General features: G+C 35.1%; 1 protein-coding gene across 2 annotated transcripts in view; it reads left to right on the forward strand.

The window, feature by feature from the left end:
* Positions 1 to 21,822, forward strand: part of SMC2 (structural maintenance of chromosomes 2) — a 51,777-nt gene extending 29,955 nt beyond the window's left edge. For both annotated transcript variants that reach the window (XM_089913476.1, XM_022600128.2), the window contains 8 exons: positions 3,954 to 4,147; positions 5,183 to 5,326; positions 8,533 to 8,727; positions 10,626 to 10,826; positions 13,161 to 13,277; positions 16,407 to 16,567; positions 19,650 to 19,797; positions 20,691 to 21,822. In XM_089913476.1, the coding sequence (XP_089769602.1) occupies positions 3,954 to 4,147; positions 5,183 to 5,326; positions 8,533 to 8,727; positions 10,626 to 10,826; positions 13,161 to 13,277; positions 16,407 to 16,567; positions 19,650 to 19,797; positions 20,691 to 20,849 (1,319 nt within the window). In that variant the 3' untranslated portion in view covers positions 20,850 to 21,822. The remainder of the gene's footprint in view (positions 1 to 3,953; positions 4,148 to 5,182; positions 5,327 to 8,532; positions 8,728 to 10,625; positions 10,827 to 13,160; positions 13,278 to 16,406; positions 16,568 to 19,649; positions 19,798 to 20,690) is intronic.
* The last annotated feature ends 340 nt before the right edge of the window (positions 21,823 to 22,162 follow it).

Raw genomic sequence — 22,162 nt, forward strand, 5'->3', positions numbered from 1 at the left:
CCCAGCCGCTCCGTGGCATGTGGGATCTTCCCGGACCGGGGCACGAACCCGTGTTCCCTGCATCGGCAGGCGGACTCTCAACCACTGCGCCACCAGGGAAACCCTTCTTGTCTTTTTGATAATAGCCATTCTAATGGTCAAAGTGATATCTCACTGTGGTTTTGATTAGCATTTCCCTGGTGATTAGTGTTGAACATCTATCTTTTCATGTACCTGTTGGCCGTCTGTATGTCTTCTGTGGAAAATGTGTATTCAGGTCCTCTGCCTATTTTTGGATTTGGTTGTTTTTTCTATTGAGTTGTATGAGTTAATATATTTTAGATATTAACCCCTTATCAGATATATAATTTACAAATATTTTCTCCTATTCAGTAGTTTGCCTTTTAATTTTGTTGATGGTTTCCTTTGCTGTGCAGAAGCTTTTTAGTTTGATATGTAGTCCCACTTGTTCATTTTTGCTTTTGGTGTCAAATCCAAAAAATCATCAAAACCTATGTCAAAGAGCTTACCACCTGTGTTTTCTTTTAGGAGTTTCATGGTTTCAGGTCTTATGTTCAAGTCTTTAATCCATTTTGAGTTAATTTTTATGTATGGTCTTAGTGGTCCAGTTTCATTCTTTTGCAAGTCCAGTTTCCTTCCACCATTTATAAAAGAGACTGTCTTTTCCCCATTGTATATTCTTGACTCCTCTGTCATAAATTAATCGACCATGTATGTGTTGGTTTATTTTTGGGTTCTCTATTCAATAGTTCCATTGATCTGTCTGTTTTTAATATCAATACTATACTGTTTTGATTACTCTAGCTTTGTAATAAAGTTTGAAAACAGGGAGTATGATTCCTCCAGCTTTGTTGTTCTTTTTCAAGATTGCTTTGGCTGTTTAGGGTCTTTTGTGGTTCCATACAAATTTTAGGATTGTTTATTCTATTTCTGTGGAAAATGCCATTGAAATTTTGACTGAAATTGACTTGAATCTGTAGATTGCTTTGGGTAGTATGGACATTTTAACAATATTCTTCCAATCCACGAGCACAGAATATCTTTCCATTTATTTCTGTCTTCTTCAATTTCTTTCATCAGTGTTTCCTAGTTTTCAGTGTACATGTCCTTCACCTCCTTAAATTTATTTTTAGGTATTTTCTTTTTGATGTAAATGGGATTGTATAGAAACACAACAGATTTTTTTATATATTGATTTGCTTATTATTTCTAACAGTTTTTTGATGGAGTCTTTAGGGTTTTCTATTTATAATATGTCATCTGCAAATAGTGACAGTTTTACTTCTTCCTTTCCAGTTTAGATGCATTTTTTTTCTTTCCCAATTGCTATAGGACTTCCAACACTATGTCAAATGAAAGTGGAGAGTAGGCAAGGATCCTTATCTTCTTCCTGATCTTAGAGGAAAAGCCTTCAGCTTTTTACCATTGAGTGTGATGTTAGCTGTGAGCTTGTCATGTATAGCCTTTATCATGTTAAGGTATGTTCTCTCTGTACTCACTTTATTGTGAGTTTTTATCATAAACAGATGTTGAATTTTCTCAGATGCTTTTTCTGCTATTCAGGTGACCATGACTTTATCCTTCATTTGTTAGTATTATGTGTCACATTGACTGATTTGCAGATGTTGAACCGTACTTGTATCCCTGGAATAAATCCTACTTGGTCATGGTGTATGATCCTTTTAATGTATTGTTGAATTCAGTTTGCTAAAAGTTTGTTGAGAATTTTTGCATTTGTGTTCATCAGGAATAATAGCCTGTAATTTTCTTTTCTTGTGGCGTCCTTGTCTTGTTTTTTTTTTTTTTTTTTTTTTTTTGCGGTATGCGGGCCTCTCACTGTTGCGGCCTCTCCCATTGCGGAGCACAGGCTCCAGACGCACAGGCTCAGTGGCCATGGCTCACAGGCCCAGCCGCTCCGCGGCATGTGGGATCTTTCTGGACCGGGGCACAAACCCGTGTCCCCTGCATTGGCAGGTGGACTCTCAACCACTGTGCCACCAGGGAAGCCCCCTTGTCTGGTTTTGATATCAGGATGATGCTGGCCTCACAAAATGAGTTTGGAATAATTTCTTCCTTGTCTTCTTTTTGCAAGAATTTGAGAAGGAAGGATTGGTATTAATTCTTCTTTGAATGTTTGTTAGAATTCACCAGTAAAGCTGTCTAGTGCTGGACTTTTGTTTGTTGGGAGGTTTTTGATTACTTACTAAATCTCCTAATAATCTCTTTTCAGATTTTGTTTCATCATGATTCTTGATAGGTTGTCTTTTCTAGTAATTTATTTTTTCTAGGTTGTCTGGCTTGTTGGTGTAAAATTGTTCATAGTAACCTTTTATGATTCTTTATATTTCTGTGGTATCAGTTGTAACATCTCATCTTTTATTTCTGACTTTTGAGTCTCTTTTTTTCCTTAGGTCTAGCTAAAAGTTTGGCAGTTTTGAAGAACCAGCTCTTAGTTTCATTATTTTTTCTATTTCTTTTTAGTCTCAATTTCATTTATTTCCACACTGATCTTTGTTATTTTCTTCCTTCTACTAACTTTGGGCTTTGTTTGTTCTTCTTTTTGATGCAGCTGTAAATGGGATTATTTAGTGTATAGAAACACAACAGATTTTTGGTGTAAAGCTGTTTGAGATTTTTCTTGTTTCTTGAGGTAGGCATTTATTGCTATGAACTTTGCTATGAACTTCACTCATAGCTAGAACTGATTTTGCTACATGTGATGTAAGTTTTGGTATGTTGTATTTCCATTTTCATTTGTGACAAAGTATTTTTTTATTTCTCTTTTGATTTCTTGGAATGACATCTCTACAGTGAAAAGTAGTATAGGAAATTGTCTATTCATGGCTTCTAGGGTTATATTTGTACCTAGGTCCTAATGCTTAACAGTGTATGTCAGTTGTGACCATCACATGCTCATTCTATCTTACTTTTTTATTTTTAAATTTATAAATTTAGAGGTAATATGTTTCCTATGCTTCATCCTAGATATGTTCTCACAGTGCTTCTCTACTTTAATAAAAGATTCCTTTAATTAAAATAAAGGAGGAAGGAACACTAAGTAAGCTTGCTTATGAAGTAAATTGTAAGCTTTCTTATAACTAAAATAAAAAGAAAATACCATAGTTACACACTCAGTTCTGATGTTAGGAAGCATACAATCATATAAAAAGATGGTCTGTGATATATATATATATTTTTTTAGATGTTGGGGGTAGGAGTTTATTTTATTTATTTTTGCTGTGTTGGGTCTTCATTTCTGTGCAAGGGCTTTCTCTACTTGTGGCAAGCGGGGGCCATTCTTCATCACGGTGCGCAGGCCTCTCAGTATCGCGGCCTCTCTTGTTGCGGAGCACAGGCTCCAGACGCGCAGGCTCAGTAGTTGTGTCTCACAGGCCCAGTTGCTCCGCGGCATGTGGGATCTTCCCAGACCAGGGCTCGAACCCGTGTCCCCTGCATTAGCAGGCAGATTCCCAACCACTGCGCCACCAGGGAAGCCCAAAAAAGATGGTCTGTGATCTTTTTATAAGTTAAGTTGTAGGTAAAGTTTATGTTACTCAAGGGATCTTCCCAGACCAGGGCTCGAACCCGTGTCCCCTGCATTAGCAGGCAGATTCCCAACCACTGCGCCACCAGGGAAGCCCAAAAAAGATGGTCTGTGATCTTTTTATAAGTTAAGTTGTAGGTAAAGTTTATGTTACTCAATTTCATGTGATTGGAAATAATTTCTTTACAGATCATTAGATAATTCAAGTGTGGCTCTTAGGCATGATCTGTGTTTCAATATACCATTTCTAGAATAAGGTTAGAACAGTTGATTTTTTTTAAACTCTTGGCTCCAACTTTCCATACCTTTTCTTCTATTAAAAGTTGAATTTGTAAGCCATTAATATCTATACCTGTTAATAGTTGTTGGAAGACCTCACATAGGCATATTTACCTGCTTTATGATGCAGAGGAAAGTGAGGAGACCTTAAAAAACACCAAAGAAATTCAAAAAAAAGCAGAAGAAAAATATGAAGTATTGGAGAATAAAATGAAAAACGCAGAAGCTGAAAGAGAGAGAGAACTGAAGGATGCACAGAAAAAACTAGATTGTGCCAAAACTAAAGCAGATGCTTCTACCAAGAAAATGAAAGAAAAACAACAGGTAATAACTTTGTTTTGAAATGGAACTAATCTTTGAACATCAGAATAGAACTGAAGGTGGTAGAGCACCGTTGGTTGGCCTTGGCCTTATTCATCAGTATTTATCACAAAATCCAAAAGTGAGATGTACTTCTTTAGGAGACACATTACACATCTTATGAGCCAAATTAAAATATGCGTTACTCTGAAACCCTGGAATTAACTGTTATGTAATTTTGAGTAGGGGTTGCATTGGCTTGCTAATTTTGGAGAAAGAGCAAAGTTGCCTTTTGGTAAATGTTTCATTCAAGAGTGGACCAAAGCTCATATCATGTACGCAGAGCTGTGTCGTATCAGAGATTCACTGTTGACATTTCTGTTTGATCATCTTTGTGAACATACATACACTGTGAAAGAATGATATAAGACCAGGCATGTTATATTTACAACGTGCTATTCGATCATAGACTGGTGATATCTGATTATATCTTTTGGATAGTGCCAAGGCTGGAATTTGACCTGCGTTTTTCTGTCTACAGAGGCTGTGCTCAATCACTGTTCTGTACAGTTTCACTTAAGTCTGACTTTTGTTCATAGTTTTTGTTTGTTTTTTTTAACCCACCTTATGATTCTTTCATAGCTTGCACAGTATTTTCTAAAGAACTAAAGGCTATAATGGGAAAGAAGAAAATTAAGAAACTAATATTTTTGTCACTGAATAATTGTTTTAAAAAGGCTTTACCTCTGTTAATTTATCTGCTATGTAGAACTGTATATTGTTTATCCCTATAGGAATAAAAGGATAAAGGATATAGTTTATACAAAGTTCCTTGAACCCTTAAAAATTGTATGTACATTTGTCTTTTTTTTTTTAATATAGAAAAATAAATTTCCTTTCCCCTTTCTTCTTTAGAAGTAGCTTACATGTTTTGGTAGTTTTTTAACTAAGCTATGGGTCTTACTTGCTTGAGAATCTTACTAATTTTGTTGACATGCATGTATTTATTTTTCAGTAGTTAATAACCTGTTGAATGCCCAGATGCTGTGTTTCTTATAGGAAGTTGAAGCTATCACCCTGGAGCTAGAAGAGCTCAAGAGAGAGCATGCATCCAATGAACAACAGCTTGAAGCTGTAAATGAAGCTATCAAATCCTATGAAGGTCAGATTGCAGTAATGGCAGCTGAGGTGGCTAAAAATAGGGTAAGATTTACTAACCATATTAGAGAGATTACAAATGTTAATCTAATTCTGAAATGGTGGCTTGAAGATGTTTGACTTTAGAGGTCTTTAGAGACTTTATGGTCTCTTCAGTCCTGTCATGATGAGTTAAAATTATGAGTACCAATCCAGAAAGAGACCTGAAATAATATTACTAATTGTTTTGGTCCAGGTCTATTCAGAAGACAAAAACTACACAGTAATTTGACCAGGCAAAGTTTAAATAAAAATTGTTAACTATAACAGGAGTTTGGAATGATGCAGCATTAATTGCTAAGAGATAAAGAAAACTCTAAAGACTATACGGACAGCAGATACAGGGAACAGCGTTACCCATAAGGCTGAGGCAGTGCACCCTTGGAAGGAGCAAATCTGGAAAGGAGCCCCATTTTACCTGCAGGGCTGAGAACCACATCTACTTGTAGAAGATAACTGTGGCCCACTGGTGGTGGAGTTTGGTGGAGTACTAGGGGAAATCATGCATAGGAAAGTGCTACACAGGGGCACTTGCTGGGAAATAGCTTTCCAGGGTGCCATGGGGAGGTGCCCAGCCTGCGGACATGCTGGGATGCCAGGGGAAGCCATGAAAGCTGCTAGCCCCTGCACATGACAAGCTTGCCTTTGAGAAAAGCACATTGGACCAAGAAGTAAAGCCCCTTCCTTCTACAGTGACCCTATAGCATCCTTTACTGATGAGGCTTCATACTGTTGCACCTGGCAAGGGAGCAATGTCCCCATTTCAGAAGCAGGAAGTAAAGGGTGGATTTGGGACTGAGGGGCTTTCAAATGTTATGAAGACATTTCTATTATCTACAAATATTAGAAATTGTCCCTCATGAATACTGGATACCCTCTTAACCCTTTTTTTAAATTCTGAACTTGAATTCTGTTTTATTTCATATTATTTCTACTCCTACTTTTTAAAACTGAGATATAATTAGCATAACATTTATATTAGTTTCCTGTGTACAACGTAATGATTCAATATTTGCATACATTGTGAAACTATCACCACAATAAGTCTAGTAACCATACATAATTACAGAATTTTTTTTCTTGTGACGAGAACTTCAAGATGTACTCTTAGCAACTTTCAAATATACAGTAGTGTTATTAAATATTGTCACTATGCTGTACAAAGTGTACCCACTTTTGTTTTTTCAATATAACTTTCATTTTTAAGTTTTCTGCTGTGTGGCTATATAGATACTGTTTTTGTAAGTAATATATCATTGATCTTCATGTTAACTAAAATATAACAGCTTTTAACAGGGGAGTTCCATCCATTTTACCTACATTATAGTAAAGTGTGTTTTTGCCTTTTGTCATCAGCTTTTACATTTTCTGTGGTTTTTCCCTTGAAATGATTGTTTTAATTGTAGCGTGCAGTGTTTTAGAAAGTAGTTCCTTCCTCTTCATTCTGTTTGTGGTTAAATTCAGGTTTTTTTTTTTTAACACATTATTTATCAAACCAATAGCAGAATAACAGTTCTTTACTCTTTTTGAAGATAAGGGATAGAAATGTGTAGAAATGCTTTTCAGCTTTGTGTTTTGTGTTGCTGATTACATTTTCTACAGTTTCTTTTCTGCCTTCTGACTTGTCTTTTAATCTCATTTTTCATCTCATTCCTCCATATTTTCTACCATCTTTCATGGACATCATGTGGAATTTTAAAAAATTAGATGTCATGTTTCTAAAGAGAAATGTGGAAGTATAATAAGCCACTTCTTCCTTAATCTAAATAAAGATAAAATCCAAACATGTACATATTTCTGTAAAGAGGGCATCCATTTCTCTTTATGGAAAACTATAAAGTGGATCACTTAGTTTGTAAAGGTTGTTTTTTCAGGCTTTACATTCTAAATTGTTTCCATTTGCTGATAATAGTAACTAAGGACACTCTCAGGGAGCTAAGAAGAGAAATTGCCTACTAACTAATTAGGTTCAAACAAAAGTAAAATTTTATTTTTGCTCAATCTTAAGTGATAGATTTCCTTGTTTTTTTCTTACCATTGTAAAGATTGAAACAGTCATACCTGCGATGCAATCTTCAACCTCTAGGCATGAGGGAATCTTCTTCATAAACACGATTTTGTCATGGGTTTTTGTTTTGGGTTTTTTAGCTGAATGCTGTGATTTATCTTCCTCCTGCAAAGGACCTTAAGTGAGACAAATTAAACATTATAAAACATTATAAGGAAATTAAAGCATTTATGGCACATTCATAACCTAACCATAATGTCAAATATTGTTTACTGCTCAAAATGATCTTGTTTTCTAATGAGCATGCCTAAAAAATTCCTAAATTTTTACTGGTGCTTTTCATCACTTACAGAGATCTATTCTTCCTCAGTCTTTTAGCAGGTTGTTCTACTTATCTGTTTTCCCTCTACCTAAATCTGAGTTGAGCTAGGTTTTTTTGTTTTCAGACATTTGTGTGAGTCTGTGACCATATCGTTTTACCAGAAGGACTTTTAAGATCTAGCAAAGAGGTTTGAGGGGGAGGAGGTGAGAGTTGATAGACTAAATCCCAGCTGTAATTATCACTTTGGAGGTTGAATAACTTCAACCTCAGGAGGTAGGGGATAGTAAAAGTCAAAGCAAGAAGTTTTTCTTTGTGCCACAGATCCATTTCTTCAAAAAAGTTTCTCTTCCTCTTCCATATCTCCGTTTTGATCCCTCTGCTAGAACCAAACACTGACTTTCTACTGCCACTGGTAAAGTCCCTATGGCTTACTTCTATAGAAGGGAAAGGAACAAATGCCAGCTTACCTGCTTCCACCCCTGTTCTTTGCCCCTCCTAATAAATGTCATTTGGGAGTCTGTCATATTATCTTGTAAACTCCCCAAAATGCCACTTTTTTGAGAGACCTCACAGGTCAGATTCCAGTAGTCCCTCCTCCCCAAGGTGATCCCAGTTACACTGTCTCTTGCAGAAACATTGTTGCTTTCAGCATGAACAGTACATCCCATCCTTTTTTTTTTTTTCTAATGGTAATACAAGTTTTCACTTATCCGTAAATTCATTAGTCATTTTAATGGGGATATAAAATGTAGAGGGTTAGATGACTACCTGTCTGTAATCACATTGCCATCTTGCCCAGAAGTCTGTTAGATGATCTTTCAGTAAACTAAAAATGTCTCCACCTTACCTTGCTATATGTTGTCTTCTAATGATCTGTTTCAGGAGTTAGTAAATAAAGCTCAAGAAGAGGTGACCAAGCAAAAAGAAGTGATAACAGCCCAAGACAGCATAGTTAAAGCTAAATATGCAGAAGTAGCAAAACATAAGGAGCAAAACAATGAATCTCAGCTTAAAATTAAGGAACTGGACCACAACATCAGCAAACATAAACGGGAAGCTGAAGATGCTGCTGCAAAGGCACGTTTGTGTTGTTCGTTTTTACCCTTGATCAAATTTTTGCCTCTGTGTTGAAATATTCTGGTAAACTGCTCAATGAAGACCTTACTATAAATGGCAGAACTACTGTGTAACATAACTTTGAGGCTTACAACTATGTTAACTGCTCCTCAGTAATCACCAAGAGGCAAAAATGTTTTATTTTTAAATTTAATTTCAGGAGTTTATTCCATCTCCAAGATGTTTTTAACCAAATATTGAGTGGTCTCCTATGGAAATGACTGGTTTTTATCCCCAGTTGCTCATAGAACTAGTTATTAATGTGTTAGTAGTAATAATATGTATTCTTTACCTTATTGCAAGTTGAATTTAGGGAGCTCACAGAGAAACATACACAGGCAACTTCTAAAATAACGTCTTAAATGGTTTCTGGATGTCCTTATGAGGATCGGTTATAGTCAGTTTTAGCAGCCTCATTTGAAATCTGATGTTTGGCCAAGCAGTTATCTTTTTGAAGTTATCCCACAGTTTTTTGGTTACTCTTGAAGTTTCTTTCTTTCATGTGTCACAGTGCCTTAAGTACTTTAGAGAAAACACATGGTTTTGTAGAAATTCGTTGTTTGGTTAAGAGATTGCATTTATATGGTCTTAGTAATTCACTCAGCATGTTTTCTTACTGGTGTGTAACAGTTTGGTGCCTTTTAAATCTTTTTAACATCATAAAAATACAAGAGATTTAACATAAAAAACAGTTTTCCACCCTCTCTGAAAGAGCCATGAGTCTCTGTTCAGGTTCATTACTTGGTTTAAAAAACATTTTTTTATGGCCACGTCATAATATCCTAGTATTTTATTAGTATTGCTTTCCTAGTACCCTCCTATTAGTGGATTCACTGAATTATTACCAATGCTAATATTACTGTTAATGGTTTTTTTATAATTGAAAATGCTAGTATTGGTGATTGCTAGGGGATTTTATTTACAGTTAGGGAAGGGGGTAGAAAGAAGGACTTGTAAGTGGAACTGCTAAAAAGTCAAGGATTCTTTGAAATACATAGTTTGTCAAATATTTATTGCATACTATGCCAGGCACTAAAGATATAAGAATGAACACAGAATGTGTTCATAGAGCTTACAGATCAGCAGGAAAGAAATGATTATTTTACTTTGGATTCTAGTGGTGAGACTGTACCTATGGAACTAATAAGGATGATTGAAGAGGATTAGATTCTACCAGTCAGAACCAACCTTGAACAATTCTAGTAGAAAAAAGTCTTCCTTAAGCACTATAATTAAAAAACTTTAATTGGTTATATTATATGAAGAAGTATTTTACTGTGCCTTGTCAAAAGAGGGTGGCAAGGGGATAGAGTCAATATTTAGGACAGTTTTTTACTTAGATTATAATTTCTAGAAGAATTATTAGATATCACTCAGGATTAGGCTTCCATGATTTTACCAAATCTGTGACTTAAGTATTCTTATAAGACTTTTAACTTTCACAAGTTGTTTTTTTGAAGCAATAGATTGAATTTGGTAAAATCTGGAGCCTCATCTGACTTATATTTCATTATAATGGAGATGTTCTATATATGTGTGTGCATACACACACACACACACACACACACACACACACTTTGTAACTATTTCTCTTGAGTTGGCTCTTACTCTCATGCTTGAGTAATAGGAAAATCTTTTTCTATATAGTCTCAAGTTTCTTACCTATCCTCCAGGTAAAAATATTCATACTTATTATAGGTCCACTGCCAACAGTGAATCTCATTTTTTCCAAATGTGTCATTGTGGGATTTTTTTCCAAAATGTTTGGTTTAAAATTAGTAAATATTTAAGAAACTAACTTTTAAATAAAGGTTTGTAGGCAATGATATCATTCTATTATCATTATCACATGTGGCTAGGTGTCCAAAATGTTGAAAGATTATGACTGGATTAATGCAGAGAAACACCTCTTTGGGCAACCCAATAGCACCTATGATTTCAAAACTAACAACCCAAAAGAAGCTGGTCAGAGACTTCAGAAGTTGCAAGAAATGAAGGAGAAACTAGGAAGAAATGTCAATATGAGAGCTATGAATGTACTGACAGAAGCTGAAGAGCGGGTAAGTCACTTTGCTATGACTATTTGGCCACTTCAGAATATGAGTAGCATTGATGGCTTCATATGACCCCTGAGGCGATTATTAGAGTCAATCTTTTACTTGATGCTTTTGATAACTTGTTTTCTTTGCATTTTCCCTTTCTCCCTTTCCAGTTATTTCTTTTCTTATTTCATTCTTTTTGCATCATCAGTTATATATTCTGTTTTACCTTGAATGACTTTTCCAACTCCTTTCTTATTTTTGGTGTAAATAAAAACAACATTTTTGATCATGTTAGCTCTTCACATTTCTATCATTTCTTTCACTTGCCTTTTTGAAAGATTTTGAAAAATAGAGTACAGGTTTCCCCCACTGTCCAAAAGTAGCACCAGTCCTGTGAAACTATTCCTGTGAAATGATATAAAGCAAAGAAGCAATTACCTTAGGGCACATCTTGCTAACAGATGCATAAAATAAACTGAGATTAAAGCACAGATGCTCATCGACACAGTTCAAAGCTCTGGCGGCTTAATGCTGAGATGCTTAGTGTTGTTCCCTGTGAGGAGCTTGATGGTGCCACTCTCCCTGCTTGGGGTGTGTGCTGCTTCTCTAAGGGCTCACTGCAAAACACATGCTGAACACTATTTGTGCTTTTTACCTTTTCTTGTAAAAGTAGTGGTGTAAAGCAAACTTCTGAAAAGTGGGGGACACCTGTGTCCTGTCTGCCTCCTCACGGTCAGCCACTCCATAAGTCCTGTCTTCCTTTGACTCCAGTATATGCTGGAGCCATCACATAAGTAAATGGCTAAGATTGTTATATACATAAACACTGTTTTACTAATCTGTAAATGCAGCAGTGTCTTCTCTGTTTTAATGCTCTCAGTTACTTGATAATGTTATCCATCTCCCCTACCTTTTATAGTCTGCATGTCCCTAGAAAAACCCAAAGGAGAAAGCAGTTCCTATTCTTGATGGCTCCATAGGAAATAGCAATCTGAGTAATTTTATATTATACCTTCTTTAATTCTGTAAAATTCTGATTGAATTTGTATAGCAGAGTTAATGAGAGCTCTTTAAAAATGGAAATACTTACGAGCTCAATGACTTTTAACAAATTTTTTGGTAACAGGTTTTTGTAAACTGTTATTGACATTAGTGTCTACAGAGAATCTATGTTAGATGCTGAACAGTCTAATAATGCACCTGCTGTGATCTCTATAAAATGATCCTGCTGGTTTACATTTCTCCATTAAACCTTTGCAATATATGGCATCTTTTTGGAAAGGAAATATTTTGTCTGAATTTGAGCTGCTTAACATCATGAAACTTGTTTACTTTTACTTGTTTGCTTCATTAGATAATGATAACTGGGGCTAATATTTTTTTAAAAAGAATTTACCAACTCCCATCTCCTTACCAGAGAGGAAGGCTCTATTGTTGATCAGCAGCTGGCCTTTTGTTGTTATATTTTGTGTCACCACATATAAGAAACTATATGGAATTAGCAAGGAATAGGATAAAAATATGGCCAAGCTCCTAAAACCTCCTCTCCACAAAGGAGAGGGATGGCAAGGAAACTAGCAAGACTGGCTGGAGTTTTTCAGGGAGAATTTGAAGCTCCTTGAAATGTGAGGCTTTGAGGAGAAATAAGTTAAAAGGGTTTTTAGAAAGTTCTGCTGCTGCTCATGGTTTATTCTTCCTCTGTTGCCTCCCTCAGAATTTTTTTCAGTAAATTTCTACATTAACTAGGGAAGGCTACTTTGAAGATGTGATGTTTGAGTGGAAACTTGAGGCACCTGTTATGTCAGAAATAGAGGAAGAACAATGCAGGGTCCATAAGGCTACAGTGAGCTTATTATGTTCACGAAACTGAAAAAAAGTGACCATATGGCTGGAGCCTGGGGAGGAGTGTGATGCCAGAAATTCAGAGATAAATAAGATCCAATTTATGTAGGACTTTATACACCATGGTGAAGAATTAAAATTTTATTTGTGTCACTGCTAAGACTGACCTTGCTTCTTAAGCATGCAGGGCTACTTTTGAGTTTACATATGACAAATTTTCCCTTTTGCCTTGGCTGCTAGGAAGATAAGGGAATACTAGTGGAGTCAAAATATTTCAACAGCTCGTCCTATAAATTCTGTTATAGTAATTGAATTTTACATATAGATGATATATTTACTTTCCTTAATTTGGCTTACATTATAATTCAATGTAGTATATCTTTTTGGTAAATAGGAGTTGTATATATTGCATATAAGAAAATTGAAATCTCTTTATTCTTGACTGAATTCTAGAATATAAAGAAAATTTTGTGTTTTCCCAATTAAGTATGCCTTTTATTATCTTACTAGTATAATGACTTGATGAAGAAGAAGAGAATTGTAGAAAATGACAAATCCAAAATCCTTGCAACTATAGAAGACCTTGACCAGAAGAAAAACCAAGCCCTAAATATTGCTTGGCAAAAGGTATTTGAACCAAAAATTGTATAATTTATTCTGTATGAGGAAAGGATGAAAGATAAAGTTAATAGGGTTGTACTCTAAGATGAATTTGAAATAGCTAATTTTTGTTTGAGGCACAGCTCAGACCTTAATTAAAATCTTGTAGGCTTTTTAAAGCATTTTGTCCTTTTGGACTTTACTACTGATTTGCAAAGACAAGTTGTGTCATTCCATCATGCTCTCATAGTCTACTTCTCTGGTTCCTAAGCTATATTAAATTTCTAATTTTCTAGATTTCTACATGTTTCCTTCTTACATCGTTTGCCGGGTCTGGGTTACTGTTTACCTCTTTCCTTCTTATGAGATCGTAGGTTCTAATGTTGGACAGTATCTAAGGTTTCTTCCAAATATCTGCTATAGTCCCACGCATCCTCTGCTTAAAACTGTAAGCATTATCTGTTTCACATTGGGGAAGCTCTCTCTAACTGTTGGAAAACCTCTCCAAAGGACTCCTTCAGTTCTTAGCTCTTCAGTTTCTCTTGCCCAGACTCATAGAGATCAAATATTAGTTCTAAGAATGTTTCTATAGCAAGATTGTGTATTCCTTACCACTTATAAATTAATTGCATTTCAGAATTCATAAGTATTAGGCATTCTTAGATTTTTAGCAAAGGATTTTTATACATGTTAGATTAATAATTACATAATTATAAAGTAATATTAATTTTATATAATTATAGTTAAGAGCAGTTCTGTCATTTTACATGAATTATCTTAATTCCATAACTTTGATAATTATTATCTCTATTTTACAAATGAGGAAACAAGCTTAGAAAGGTGAAATAGCCTAATATAACAATCAAAAGGTAGAAAAAATGGAATTCTCTTTTCCTAATTAGAACTAAAGTTAAAATTGCCTTTTGTTGCTTTTTAAGAAGTAGAACTGGGTAATAAACAAGGAAGTTCAGTATTCATTTCCAGGATTCATATGCAACAGAATCCCAATTACCATTTTTGTTTCGTTTTATGACAACTTTGGCAGATTTCAAGGTTCTTTACTATTATTTCTACTTCCCTGGCTGCATAGATTTATCTCCTTTAGGATAATTCCCTAGCCTCTTCTGTGAAGTTTTCCTATACCTACCATAGAAAAAGACTCCTCCTCAAAAGATTCCATAGTTACTATGCTGTTTGGTACTTTAACAGGCCTGGGCCTCGGGGATTTAACTGGCCCCTTACCTCTTTTTCTCTTTTTAATTCTTCAGGAACTTTATTTTTGGTAATGGCAGAACAATTGTGTCTTTCAATTGCGTTGTTTTTCCTGCTCTACAACTTATTTTCAGTGTTCAGTCTCCCTGTAGTATTTGTCTTTTTAAAAATGCTTGCAGAAAGTTGGCCCCATTATTCTTGCACAATATGTGGATTTAACACTAGATCTGAGAGATTCTGTCTTTTGTTTTCCCCACGGTTCCTGGATTTAGTGTGAGTACAAATTTATCTTTTAAACTGATTTTTCCCCAGTCTCTAAAGTTCTCCCAAAGCAAGTAAATTTATTGAGTGCTTATGATATATGTCAGGCACTATTCTCCTATTAATTTTCCCACTTAATTCTCAAAGTAACCTAATGAAGTAGGTACTATTATTATCAGCATTACATTATTTCCTTATGGCTTCAAGTATAGTTGATTGACAAAGCCAGAGTATTTTAGGCACTGGTTGTGTTTTTTGCTTTTTTGTTTCCTTCTTAGCCTTATTGGAATTTCAAAATTCAGTTTATTTCCTATCTGTATTCTTCTCTACCCACTAACTGAAAGTTTGTCTTTTCCCTTTTGGAGGAATTTCCACATGGGATCCAGGATCCATGGTCATCTTTGGGATTTAGTAGCATTTAGTAGTCTTAGTTTTGAGCTGCCTCTCTCCTGCCTGGTCAAAAAAATTTTAAAAAGAAAAGGGTGTTTATAAGTACAATGCTATCTTCTGTCATTCTCCTAGAAAAGACAGCAGTCCTCTCCTCATTGTGATGAACCTTGCCTAGCTCTGGAAATCTATCCCAGATAAAACTAGAATCTACTTTCTCTGTGTAGGATATTAGCATGTGTACAGTTGTTCTTAAGATATGTGTTCCTTAGTAAATTTATATTTAGGAGACTGTTTATGTCTAGGAGATTTCCTTGTTACTACAAATATTCATAAAAAGTGTATTTGCACTTGAATTTTATACTTGAAGGTGGAGATTTCCCTAGAGAACATGGACGTCAAATCCTCGTGTGTGTGTACATGTGTGCATGCATGTATACATTCTCAATTTTGTCTGCTGAACTCTCTAAGATTATTAGTCATGTCTTTGAAGACAGATGGCTGGATTCTCAAGGCATTGATCAAGTGTGTATGCACAAAAATTACTCAGTTACAGTCTAGAATATTGGTCCTAAATCTCTGTGTAATCTTCTGCTCAGCCTTTATGGGAATAGGCCAAATAGCTTCTTTAGCCTTTTTCTTTTGGGGCTCAATCCTGTTCCTGTCCCTTGATACCTTAACTTCTTTGGCTTTGAGAAGAAGCATAGAAAAGAACCACTGAACACCTTTAACAGATCTGGTTTGATTTCATGCCTCTTTTTCTCCTAGACTTCACCCTGATCTTAGGCTTCTTAAAGTTAGCTGATAACCACAGGCCTTACCATACCAGTCAACAGAAAACAAATTTTTTAAGAGAACACTTTATGCCAAAAAGAGTTTTTGTTTTTCTTCTCCAGCTGAAAGTTCAATCTCCTATATTACCCAATTGTGTGTCTCTGAGGATTCCGGCAACCATGGCCTTTTGTTGTATCAAAACTTCATGGTAGAGTTAGAGGTATAGCCTCTAGTTTCCCCTGGAAGTTAGAGCAAAGCTCAGTAAACTCTTTCTGTAAAGGGACAGATAAGTATTTCAGAGCCATGTAGTCTGTGTTGCAACCACTAGACTATATTGCTGGTAGCCATAGACAATACATAAATGAACGGGCATGGCCAGATTTGTCACATGGACCATAACTTGCCAACCTCAGAGCTAGGGTAACAGACAACAAAATGCTTCTGCTGGTTTGCATATATACACATCATTTGATTCTTCTTGGAAAACCTTCTCTGATATTTTAATATCATTTTTTTATCCAGGTGAACAAGGATTTTGGATCTATTTTTTCCACTCTTTTACCCGGTGCTAATGCTATGCTTGCACCACCAGAAGGGCAAAATGTATTGGATGGTCTGGAGTTTAAGGTTGCCTTAGGAAATACTTGGAAAGAAAACCTTACTGAACTTAGTGGTGGTCAGAGGTGAGTGAGTAATCCCTTTGCAATAATCCTCTTACTTTATTATAGTCCAACATCTCATTGCCTCCCAATTTTATTTCAGATTTGCTTTGCTATCTTTGCATGTAGAATTTAAGGAGCCTAATATGTGAGACTACAAAGTTTAGTTAGGACATTTGATTAACATAGTAGGCAACAAAGTAGAAATAAGGATTAGCAACTAGAAAACTAGACAAAATACATGAGGAACAATTACTTTCAGACATTGGAAAATGGATAACCCAGGAGATACCTGAGAGAAATGAAACAAAAATGCTGTAGTCCACTGTTTACCCTAGCTTTCTCCCTAGGAGCAATTTTTTGACTGCAGATGCAGGGAGGGAAACCCACACAAAGCCCAGTAGTCTTACTAAATGAAGGAAACAGATTAGAATTTGGGGAAGCCCCAGAGAGCTACTACACATTAGCATTACATTTGCACTACCCCTTAAGTGAAGGCTATTTTAGACACCCCTTAGCAAAGGTTCATTGCAGGCCCAACATGCTTTAAAGACAGACAACAACGTTGAGACTGTAAACAACATAATCACAGTGTTCAGCATCTAATAAAAATTACTAGACAGAAATTGAGAAAATATTCTAGACAGAAATTGAGAAAATATGATTCATGACCTAGAGGAAAAACAGACCCAGAAATGACAGGTGATGAAACTAGCAGACAAGGAGGTTAAAGAGTTACATTAACTATTTACAAGAAAAGAAGAATGTGATGAGAGACATGGAAGCTATCAACGAAGAATCCAGTGGAACTGCTAGAGATAAAAAATATACCTGAAAGGAAAAGTTTACTGCATAAGATTAACAACGGATTCGACAGAATAAAAGAAAGATGACTCAATTTGAAGACATATCAATAGAATCTATTCAAGTCAAGCTTAGAAACACGAAACTGTAAAAACAAAAAGAGCTTCAGTGACGCGTGGGACAATATTGAGAGATCTAACATACATGTAATTGGAGTTTCAAAGGGAGAGGAAGAGGTAAAACAGAAAAAAACAAAAAAAATAATGGACCCAGGTTTTCCAGATTTGATGACTTCTATAAACCCACATACTTGATTTCTGTGAACCCCAGGTAAGATAAACGCATACACTCGCTTCCTGCACATACAGTAACATAGCAAGGCATGTCATATAAAGTTGCTGAAAACCAGTGATTAGGAGAAAAATCTTAAAAGCAGTCAGAGGTAAAAAGGCATATTAAGTGCCAAGGAACAAAGAAGAATGACTTTAGACTTCTTGTTAAAAACTATGCAAGCCATTATAAAGCAGAAACTAACACACCATTGTAGAGCAGTTATACTCCAATAAAGATGTTAAAAAAAACAAAACAAAAACTATGCAAGCCAGAAGTCTGGAACAACATCTATAAAGTGCTAAAAGAAAAATGTGTCAACCTAGAATTCTGTATCTAGTAGAAATATTCTTCATATTGAAGGCAATATATTTTTTCAGAAAAACAAAAGGTGGAAGAATTTGATTCCAGCAGAACTGTACAAGTTAAAGGAAGTTCTCTGGTGAAAGGAAAATGATACCAAATGGAAACTTGGATCTACATAAATGAAAGAAGAGTACTGGAAATTGCATGTTCTGGGCTTCAGGGAAGTTTCTCCCAGCCTTGTGTTACACAGTGATTCAGACAATCAGTATATCGAGAGAAACTTAGAAGGTCATTTAGGCCTAACTTCTTAACTGCAGAGAGCCAAATAATTAAAACCTCCTGAGAGAAAATTGTGAATATCAATATAATTGAAGATGTTTATTAATTTTGTATTTTTTCCCCTACAGGATGTACAGTCCACAGTTCTTGAATTGTTCTCATGTGCTCTATGCCATCTTGTAACTCTTCTCTTATGGATGTAGAAAATACTAAGACCTGTTAATTTCTTTTATGAAATCTTTTGTCATTTTTATGAATAGAAGTCCACTCTTTATTTTTCATTATTGATAAAATTCCAAAATATTTTAAGTCAAAAAAGACAGCTTCTGCTGCCTGTCAATCAAAGTTGAATTCCACAGTTTAGATCACAGCATCTTTAATTGTTTTTGCCAAAGTTCTAGAAAATTTTTTGAGGAAAATAGAGAATGTATGCTTATTTTCTTACTGGAACCTAAAAATTATTTCCATAATTAAGATGATATAAACTTAATTTTCAGATATACCATAATCCAGCATAGTAGTTTAAGTGTTGATGAGTTGTTTTTAAGCTCAGTGCCTTAAATATTTGGTACAGAGACACTGAAAAGTAATTTTAGGTTTCTTGAGTGACCTCAGCTACCCTCGCTACCCTCTATAGCAGTAAAGATCAATTTGTTTGGTTTTTATTGTACTGTTTCATTCATTTCCTTTGCTAGAAATTTTGGTTTCACCTTCCTAGACCCCCCTCTACTTACACACACAATTTTTTTTCCCCACTTACATGTTTCTTAATAAATACCCTATTGGAATACAGTAAGCATTAGACTATTTACTCCAGTGCTGCATGTCAGGAGATATTTGAAGTTACAGAATTAAGTGTGCTACAGATGTTACTGTAATTTTAATACTATTTTTAAATAATTCTAAACATTTGTATTACAATAAACAAGGCTTTTTAATGAAATATTTAAGAAAAATATAAGAATTGTTATATTTCTTCATTCCAGACTAGAACAAAAACAGCTGTAGTTAAAGGGGATATAGAAAAGAACTGAAAAAGAGTTTTAGGGAGAGAAAGAGAAAACTATTAACACTAATATGATCTTTTCTTAAGGTTAGGTGCCAAATATAACATCCTAATTATCTGACAGGAAAGAAGAACATATACCTGATTTATTCAGAATAAAACTTGTTGAAGAGAGGGAAAAATGGAAAGCTAAAGTAAAAAACATTTTAATGAAACAAAAGTTTTCAAGTTTGAAACTTAAGATTCTTTTTTCTATAACTATCTTTCAGCTAAACTGGCAGTATTCATAATAGTAACAGGACAGCAGATTTGCTTCAGTGCTTTGGTAAAAAGTGGTAAAATCAAGTTCTGACAGCTTTTCTTTCGGCCTTCTTTTCTTAGGTCTTTAGTGGCTTTGTCATTAATACTGTCCATGCTCCTCTTCAAACCTGCCCCAATTTACATCCTGGATGAGGTAGATGCAGCCTTGGATCTTTCTCATACTCAGAATATTGGACAGATGCTACGTACTCATTTCACACATTCTCAGGTAAGAACCAAAAAAAGTCTCAGAATAGTTCTAGTTTGTTTTCTAAAACTACTTTTTAGTAATGGTCAGTATAAATAAGATATTCAGGATTGAGGAATACTAAGGTGTTATGTATCTCTTTAAATATATTTCTATTCAAATGGGTATAGAAGGAAAGAGGGTTTTGTCTCTTATTAAAGAAAAGAGCCTGGAATTATAAATTATAGGTTGTAACATGAGGGAGAATCTAATTTTTTTGTAATTTGGAATTTTTTAGGGTAATTATTTTCTCTAGCTAGCTGCCAGAAGATACACAATCAAAACAAGACTGTTTCAAGGATACACCTGAAAAATATATCATAAAATCATGTGGCACTTGATGGGGTACTCTTCATTCCTCCTAGAAAGTGATTTAAAAAACCCTTGAAGCTAAAAACAGTTTGTTTTTATTGAACTGTTGCTACAGGAACTAAGGCTACTAAATATGATTGTATAGATAATGCATTGAACAATTCTGGGGGGCTTCACTTACCATAGTTATCATAGACTGTGTATTTATTGTGGCAGTTTTTTTAGCAGCTAACAGTGGCATTTAGAGCTAGCAACAAGACAGTGATACTAACTGGAGAAGATAGCAACAAGCAGCCAACCAGCAGAAGATAGTAACTTGGGTAATGAAGTACTCAAAGTAAAATTAAGAGACTCCTAAAACTGCGTATGGAAAGAATTCATTGAGGTGCCTAATAATAACTATTTGTTACTTGCATTTGAGGATGTGCATATGCATGGAGCCAAGCATTTAAAGCAATAACAAAGTATCTCCAAATGATTCTTAACCTCAGTATAAAAAGAGTGAACTTCTTCAAGGATACTGCAAAAAGTACTTTTTATGCTGTTTTTCTTTCTCCCTTAAGTTCATTGTGGTGTCCCTAAAGGAAGGTATGTTCAACAATGCAAACGTCCTTTTCAAAACCAAGTTTGTGGATGGTGTTTCTACAGTAGCCAGATTTACTCAGTGTCAAAATGGAAAAGTTCCAAAGGAAACCAAATCCAAGGCAAAAGGACCCAAATGATCACATACGGAAGTTAAAAGTACAAATTTATTCTTTCACCTTGACTTATTTTTTAAACATGAACTTTTTAAGAACTTGGGATTCATGTAATTTTTTCATATAAAAAATTTAATCATTTTGTTACCTAACCCATTTTCTCTTCCTTTATATAATCACTTATAAATGAGCATAAATTCCTCTGTTCTGAATTAGTGTAAACTGTGGTCCAATTACTGTGATTGTGATTTTATGTATGTCATCAAATATTTTTTCTTACACAAGTCTTTTATATATTAGGGAGCCAGAGATACATATTTTGTATGTAAAAGCAAAACTACAAAGAAACAGATGAAATTAAATTATAGGATAAATATAGCTGATAATCAGCTTTTAATAATTAGCTAATTCCTACGGTAATATTTGTGTGTTTTCTATTGCTAATTATGTCATTCAGGTAAGGAAGAATTATAAAGCAAGTAGCTGGACCAACAAAGGGAACACAAAGAAAGCTATTAGGCATGCACTGAGTTATTTGTGGTTAGTTCCTTGAGGACAATGCCAGATCCTTGATTTAGACTCAGATGGGAAGCAGATCTTAAAAGATTTCTGTCATTCTAATGATGTTTGAATATCATGTTTCTGTATGCTTAGTAATTGGTCTGTGCAGTCTTGTCTTTTTAAAAACCTTTATGAGTATTTTAATAAAAGCTTGGGAGAGAGGTATGTTGCATGCTGCTCTCGGTTGCAAGTTTATCTGAAGTCTCCTAATATTTTCAAAGATTTTTGTCAGCCTTTTCATAATCCAATAAATAACAATCTTGGTGAGTGAGAATATAGGAGCCAATATATATAAATAAATAGATCCATCTGTTCTACCAAAAGGACTCAAAATTTGATGATTATTATATTTCTTAGTGTCCTCTGCTTTCCAGCTTAAAACCATGAATTTCCTTTAAGATTTCAAAAGATGGCGCTAATAAACACTGTAAAAATACTATATATGGTTCTTAGTCTCTCTTAATATGTCCCTAGAACCATGTGTTCCGAACTCCAAATCTTGAAAGTTCTGACACGATCTAATCTGACCTTGGGTACGTTATTTTGGCCCCACATTTCTTAATACTTGAGTCTCAGTTCCTTTGTGGTATCCTTTTCCTAATGTATGCTCATACTTCCTGGCCTGGGTTTAATACTTCTCATCCTTCATCCTCATATCATATCTGAGCATGTCAGATAACACCCAGGTAACTGATACTGGGGGGCACATTGGAAAGACTGAATATGGAATTAGTTCTGTCCACTGTGGGAGGAGAAGGAGACAAAGCTGAAAATGC

The sequence above is a fragment of the Delphinapterus leucas genome, chromosome 6 (genome assembly GCF_059928025.1).
Source record: "Delphinapterus leucas isolate spDelLeu-1000000601 "Yukka" chromosome 6, BTC_Dleu_Yukka2, whole genome shotgun sequence".
In the NCBI taxonomy this organism is placed as follows: Eukaryota; Metazoa; Chordata; class Mammalia; order Artiodactyla; family Monodontidae; genus Delphinapterus; species Delphinapterus leucas.